Raw genomic sequence first — 6,769 nt, 5'->3', positions numbered from 1 at the left:
AAAAAAAAAAAAAAAAAAAAAATTAGTGCATTTAACAAGTGAGTGGATAAATATGCTTTATTTGCTGCATTATCTTCAGGAGTAACTTTCTCTCTCTCTCTCTCTCTCTCTCTCTCTCTCTCTCTCAATTTTTATTTATTTATTATCCATATGAGAACACTGTAGCCGTCTTCAGACACCCCAGAAGAAGGCATCAGATCTCATTACAGATGGTTGTAAGCCACCATGTGGTTGCTGGGAATTGAACTCAGGACCTCTGGAAGAATAGTCAGTGCTCTTAACCACTGAGTCATCTCTCCAGCCGCCAGGAATAATTTCTCAAAACGGTACCATTAAGCATACATTTTTTAAAAAAGAAACATTTGAAAAATAAAATGCTTTTAAAGAGAAGCACACTGAACCAAGGGGAAGTAAACATTCCTTCACCTCCTTCCTGCCAAGAAACTGAAAGTTCTAGAAGCCTTCTTTGTGTTCCAGCACTTACTACACTGAAAGGATGACAACTGTCTTCATTTCTAAGTCTTTAGCTTAGAAAAAGCTCTAACTTCAGAGACTGGAGAGCAAGCCCTGTGGTTTAAGAGTATTGGCTCCTCTGGTAAACCCGTAAGGAGACTCACAACCTCTGTGACTCCAGTTGCAGGGAATCTGGCGCCTTCTTCTGTCTGCTGCTGGCATTGCACATTACACAGAGACGCGTGTAAAACGACTCATGCCCATAAAATAAACACACACACAAACTAGTATCACCACTGAAATATGTTCGATATGATTCAAGCGTGTGTCACGAATATGCCATTAAGTTTTAAAAAGTAGGTTGCCTAAGAGCATGCATGGCGTGATACCAAATTAGGACCAAAATTAAGGGATAAAAAGGTCAGCGGACATGCAACCGAGTCCTAATGGTTTAAGAGTTCCCATTTTTCTTTCTGTTTTTGAGACTGGGTCTCTTTATGTACCCCCTGCCTGTCCTGCAATGTGCTACTATGTAGACCTCACTATGTTGGCCTCCAACTCACAGAACCTTTGCCTCTGTCTCCTGACTGGGGGGATTAAAGGAGTGCTCCACCTTCCTCAGCAGGAAGATTGCTTTTCTTTTCTTTCTTTATTTTTTATTAGCAATATCTTCCATGATCCAAACTCAAGCCGCATAGAGCGTGTAATAAACCTCAGTTTCCCTCTCACCCTGCCTAACAGCTTTTTGATTCCCACCGAGCTTTTTGGCTCCGATAGAGACCAGCGCTTGGAAAGTGAGCGGGGCGGGGGTTGGGGCGGGGCTTCTTGGGCCCCGCCCATAAGACTGCCTTTCCCCGCCCCTCTCCGCGGACGCACGCTCAGTCCGAGGTGGGCGGGCCTCACATGGCTCCGCCCAGGCTTTCTGACCGCTGTCCTCCCCGCCCCCTCTGCAGACGCCCGCACGCCGTCGCTGGACCCGGACACGATGCACGCACGCCTGCGCCTGTCGTCGGACGGCCTGACCGTCCGCTGCTCGCTGCTGGGCCGCCTGGGGCCGCGTCCCGCGCCGCGGTTCGACGCGCTGTGGCAGGTGCTGGGCCGCGACGGCTTCGCAGCCGGACGCCACTACTGGGAGGTGAACGTGCAGGAGGCCGGCGTGGGCTGGTGGGTGGGCGCGGCCTACCCGTCGCTGCGGCGCCGCGGAGCCTCCGCCGCTGCCCGCCTGGGCTGCAACCGCGAGTCGTGGTGCGTGAAGCGGTACGACCTAGAGTACTGGGCCTTCCATGACGGCCAGCGAAGCCGCCTGCGGCCCCGCCGCGACCCCCACCGGCTCGGCGTCTTCCTGGACTACGAGGCCGGCGTTCTGGCCTTCTACGACGTGGCGGGTGGCATGAGCCACTTGCACACCTTTCACGCCGCCTTCCAGGAGCCGCTCTACCCAGCCCTGCGCCTCTGGGAGGGGGCCATCAGCATCCCCCGATTGCCCTAAGCGAGTTCGGGCTTCCTTTTTCTAGGCTAGTCTCCAGCTGTCCCCTGAGCGCCCTGCCCCCCAACGATGCCTTTATAGTGCATATTCCTGAAAGGGGTACCCCGCTGCCTGTGTCTGGGAGACCTTCGTGCAGCGCCTAGAACCTCCTGGCACACAGTAGGCACGCAGTATCAGTGAATGTCTCCCTGCAGGGGCAAGTAGTTCCCCTACAGTTCCCGTTTGAGCCAGCCACTTCAGCTTGTCCAGGGAGCCTCGATCCAGAGCACCCAAGAGGGTTCTTGTCTGGGTCTGCATCCTCTCGCTTCCTTACCTTCTACAGTAAAACCAGGGTGAGCATCCTGAAATTTAGCTTGGCCTCTTGGATTATAGGGAGGCTCTGAAAGAGCTACAAAAACGACACGGGAAGGGCTTTTCCCATGTCCATCTTTTTCAGACATGCTCCAGTCAGAAGCTAGATCAGAGTTGCACCTTTGAACCGTTGTGCTTCCCACCATAAATAGGAAAACCGGCTCTCTGCCTGTGTCAGTTCTCAGGCATATCTGCCCCCAAGAAATTCCCCCCCATGCCCCAAAAAAACAACCGATTGGGCCTGCAAATCCCTCCACCACACCCCCTCAAAAAACAATTAGGCTTGTAAATCTGGGACCTGTCATTCCAGATCCTTTCTAAGGACATTCTCGCGTCCTTCCCTCCCGGGTACTTCCTGGGTGATCAGTAGGTAGTAGACTGCTACTCACAGGAGAGAAAACTACTGAGAAGGGTTCAAAGGGCAGGACATACCTAACGGGAGATGCTACATCTCCTTCATTCACAAGACCAGAGTTTTAACCACAAACTCCACTGCAGGAGGGGCCCCGCCAGGCATCTCTTACCAGGTGGTGTTACACAGTCGTACACTACACACACTTGACCCTTACAGCTCGTTGTACACCTGACAGGATTGGTACACGTGAGTCAGATGACTACCCAAGGTAACAGAATCAGTGTTGCTGTCAGGATCCACGCTGCCCTCCAGGCTGTGCTGTGGACGTGACAGCTCTTCTTCCTCAGTATTTACCTCAAGTTTTCCTTGGGGCAAACCTGCTTCTAGATTGCCTTCATTGGTCCCTAAAAGGAGGTTTCATACCTTTCAGGATGGGGGATGAAATCGTTTGAGGGGATCGGATTTGGGTATAAAACCGAAGGACTGCTTCTGAGCCAGGGTTTGTGCAGGCTGGCTTAGCTTCCTGTCAGCTGTGTGGCCCCCATCTGTGAAATGCGGTCAGTGCCAGGAGGTTCAAACAAGCCTGCCTTAGAAACTATAATGTTGCATCAGGCCAGGATATGTTAGCACCTTCAATAGGTTCTTTCTACCTTGTCGCAGTGCTGGACCACAGATGGCCAGCAGCTAGGTGGCAGCCGGGAGCTAGCTGCCTTAATAGTCTCAGGGGAGTCTCCTTGGCATCCATGCTGTCAAAGGTACAAAGCAGGTGTCTTTTTCATGCTCCTGACTTTGTAGAATTTAAAGGTAAATTTATGTAGAAGGTACATAAATGATTCTCCATGTGGTGCTTGGTCTAGAACCAGTGGCCTTGCACGTGCTGAGCAAGGGCTTCAGGCTCAGCAGGTGTTTGTAAGACAAAGGCTTAGTCAAGGCCAGGGAAGTGAAGAACAGACACCTCTGTGACAACACTTTTATTTCTTTTCTTTTTCCCCTTTGGTTTTTCAAGGCAGGGTTTCTCTGTGTAGCCCTGGCTGTCCTGGAACTCTCTGTAGACCAGGCTGGTCTCAGAAATCTGCCTGCCTCTGCCTCCCAAGTGCTGGGATTATAGGTGTGTGCCACCACTGCCTGGCCAGACAACAGCTTTCTAATACATGCTTTGTTTAATAAAATAGGAATAATGTCCCTTGTAACTGTGTTCTTCATTGGAAGTCAAGTGCATAGCATTTGGACTTGGATAAAATCTTGTTCACCTGTCATCCCCTTCATAGCTTCCTAGTCAGCTGATCCTAAAGTGAGAACCTCCAGTGATGGGGAGCTCAGCACTCAGGTAGAACCACGCTCTTCTGAACATTGGTCTTGTGGGGCAGGGGAACCCTAAGTCTCATGGTATATGCATGAGGATATCAGGGGATAACTGGTGAAGTCAGCTTGGGTTCTCAGGATGGTGAGCGATAGCTAAGGGATGAATTGTGTGCATCTAATTGTCTGCAACCTGCAGAGCCATCTCAGTGGCTTTAAATTATTCTGTGGAAGCAAACCCAACTCCCAGTTGTTTCCAGCCGCTGCCCCCCCCCCCACACACACACAGAGCAAAGCATGTTTATAATTATCCTTCAGCACCATGGAAGCCTCCTGTAGTCTCTAGCTTCTAGAGGACTCAGGGGCACTCTTACCTGCAGTGGCATCTCTTCTGCCCGTAATCCCACGTTGCCAGTGACACTGGCCTGTGGTGACCCCATACAGGTAGTGCTAGTGATAGAAGCCTCAGTGTTCTGAAGGACAGCTTGTCCCAGAAAGCAGTTTATGACAGCAAGTGATTTTGAGTGCGGGGCCCAGGATCGATTCTATCATGTTCTGATCAGAAATCTAGGGGGATGCAGAGTGGGGAGGCTGGTGAGATGGCTTAGCAGATCAGGGTGTTTGTCACCAAGCCTGGCAACCCAGGGCCCCACATGGTGGAACACTAGAATCAACTAAATAAGTTGTCCTCTGACCACTACACAGAGTGCACACCCACCTGTATGTATACAAACAAAAAAGAGGCTGGAAAGATGTCTCCGTGGCTAAGAGATACTGGCTGCTCTTGCAGAAGACCCAAGTTCAGTTTCAGCAACCACATGGTGGCTCACAGCTGTTATCTCCAGTTCCATGAGATTGAACCCTCTTCTGTAGGCACCAGAAAAACATGTGGTGCAGATATACATGTAGGCAAAACAAAAGAAATGTAAAGAAAAAAAAAAACTGAATCCTTGGTTCACCACTCTCTAAGGAATGTGGAAGGCTCTGAGCCCTCTCCACATGCCACTCCTTCCAAACCATCACTTCCCAGCTCCTGGACACTCCCCAAGCCTGCACACAACCCATCCCTCAGCTCCTGCCCAATCTACAAGGCTAAGCTAGCTGAAACTTCCAGGGGAGGGGGAGATCAGTGGGCCATCGAGACAAGTCAGCTGGTAAAGGAGATGGCTACCGAGCCTGATGGCCTGACTTTGATCCTTGGGACCAATAAGGTGGAGGGTCAGAACTGACCTCCGCTAGTTGTCCTCCGTAACTCCTGCACACATACTCACACATAAAAGTAAATACAGGTCAAACATGGTGGCGCACGGCTTTAACCTCAGCCCTCAGGTGGCAGAGGCAAGCAGACTTCAGGATCTGAGTACAGTCTAGTCTACAGGGTGAGTTCCAGGCCAGCCAAGATAGAGTGAGATCTCATCTTTTTTTTAAAAAAAAAAAAGTGGATTTTTTTTTTTAAATGAAGACAAGGAGATACTTAAAAAGAACAAAATGATTAATCTCAGCAAACAAAGTGAAATGTGACAGTGAACCTCTATAAGAGTTCATGCACTTAAAGAAGTCAAACAATAGGACCTTTGTCTGGGTTTGTAATCTGTCATATGTGACAAGACACTGGTGCTTATGGTAGGGCTGATATCTGCACCTCCCCCCAGGGTTAAGATGAACAAGTGCCACGCCCCACCCTGCCACCTCCTCCCTGCTTCACATTCCCCTTCTCACAGCTGCCTCTCCTTGGCCAACTGTACCGTGGGTTAGCGTGCACCTGATGTCTGAGGACAGGCCTCTCAGAAAGGGACTGACTGCTAAGAACCGTAGGCCTCTGGCAGTGACACTGCCAAAGGGGGTGAATGCTCTGTCCCTGCCTTCGCTCACAGAAGACAGGGGAGCTTGTCTCTGCCCACAGGGCCTCAGGAAGAGTCTAATGCCCACCGTCCCGTGCTCTTTGAGGAACTGAGAGCTCAGGTCCCTGGAGTTGCTTTGTAGAGTGGGGACATGAAGGCTCAAGATGTCAACAGAGCCACATGGAAACCTAAAGGAGCTGCATTTGCTCTGGGCCACCTTCTCTGTGAAGTACAACAGCCTCATTGGCTCCTCCTTCCCAATGGGCTGGACACAGGTGGCCACCGCGACAGGGTGGCCTGGAGACTGACATTCCTGCCCCTCTGCACCCAACACACTGGACAGTAGCAGGGTGGCTGACAAGCCGCAGTGGCACTTTTATTTTAAGCCTTGATTTTCTTGCTGTGACTTTCCACGGATTCTTCCATGACCGTGTCATCTTCTTCGATAGTGACCAGCACCTTTTTGCCCACTAGGTTGAAGATGTCTTCAGGAGGATAGCCTTTGGGCTCCCCGACCTTCACAGTGAGCATGTCCAGGGTCAGGATGGTGCCTGCTGGGATTTTCACTTTGGCTACCACAGACTTGCCGAGCTGTTGATGAAGGAAGCTCAGTCAGTGTCAGATCCTAGATATAATAACTCCTGCACACCTGCTGTCCCTGTAATGGGACCCCACAGCAGGTCCCATTTACCCTCACCACAGTACCCAGAGCAACACCTCATAGAAAAAAAGACCCAGCCGGTGTCAGGGGTCTTCACAGACTAAAAGGAGAGGCCTTTCCAGTAACGCAGCACATTGGAAAGGACTCAGGCCCAGATAGATCCAGGCTCAGTACCTGTTGGCCTTGGATGGTACGCTTTGGTTTCCCCGTTAAAAGGTGCTGGCACCTTGTCAGAATATTAGCAGAATGTGATAGAGAGTGCTCACAACATACGACAACTGTGGTCACTCTTTTTTTTTTTTTTTTTTTTTTTTGGTTTTTCG

At 50.6% G+C, this 6,769-nt stretch overlaps 2 protein-coding genes across 4 annotated transcripts in view; one reads left to right on the top strand and one right to left on the bottom strand.

The window, feature by feature from the left end:
• Trim14 (tripartite motif containing 14) overlaps positions 1-3,684 on the top strand; it is a 23,004-nt gene extending 19,320 nt beyond the window's left edge. For all 3 annotated transcript variants that reach the window (XM_021200386.2, XM_029540201.1, XM_029540202.1), the window contains one exon: positions 1,407-3,684. In XM_021200386.2, coding sequence (XP_021056045.1) covers positions 1,407-1,942 — 536 coding nt within the window. In that variant the 3' untranslated portion in view covers positions 1,943-3,684. The remainder of the gene's footprint in view (positions 1-1,406) is intronic.
• A 2,452-nt stretch (positions 3,685-6,136) lies between these two features.
• The window catches only part of Nans (N-acetylneuraminate synthase), a 14,732-nt gene continuing 14,099 nt past the window's right edge, over positions 6,137-6,769 (bottom strand). The window contains exon 6 of the mRNA XM_021200109.1: positions 6,137-6,376. Coding sequence (XP_021055768.1) covers positions 6,167-6,376 — 210 coding nt within the window. The 3' untranslated portion in view covers positions 6,137-6,166. The remainder of the gene's footprint in view (positions 6,377-6,769) is intronic.

Source organism: Mus pahari, chromosome 6 (genome assembly GCF_900095145.1).
Source record: "Mus pahari chromosome 6, PAHARI_EIJ_v1.1, whole genome shotgun sequence".
Classification (NCBI taxonomy): domain Eukaryota; kingdom Metazoa; phylum Chordata; class Mammalia; order Rodentia; family Muridae; genus Mus; species Mus pahari.
Note: the sequence above shows the minus strand (reverse complement) of the source record. Positions and strands in the feature narration are given on the sequence as shown.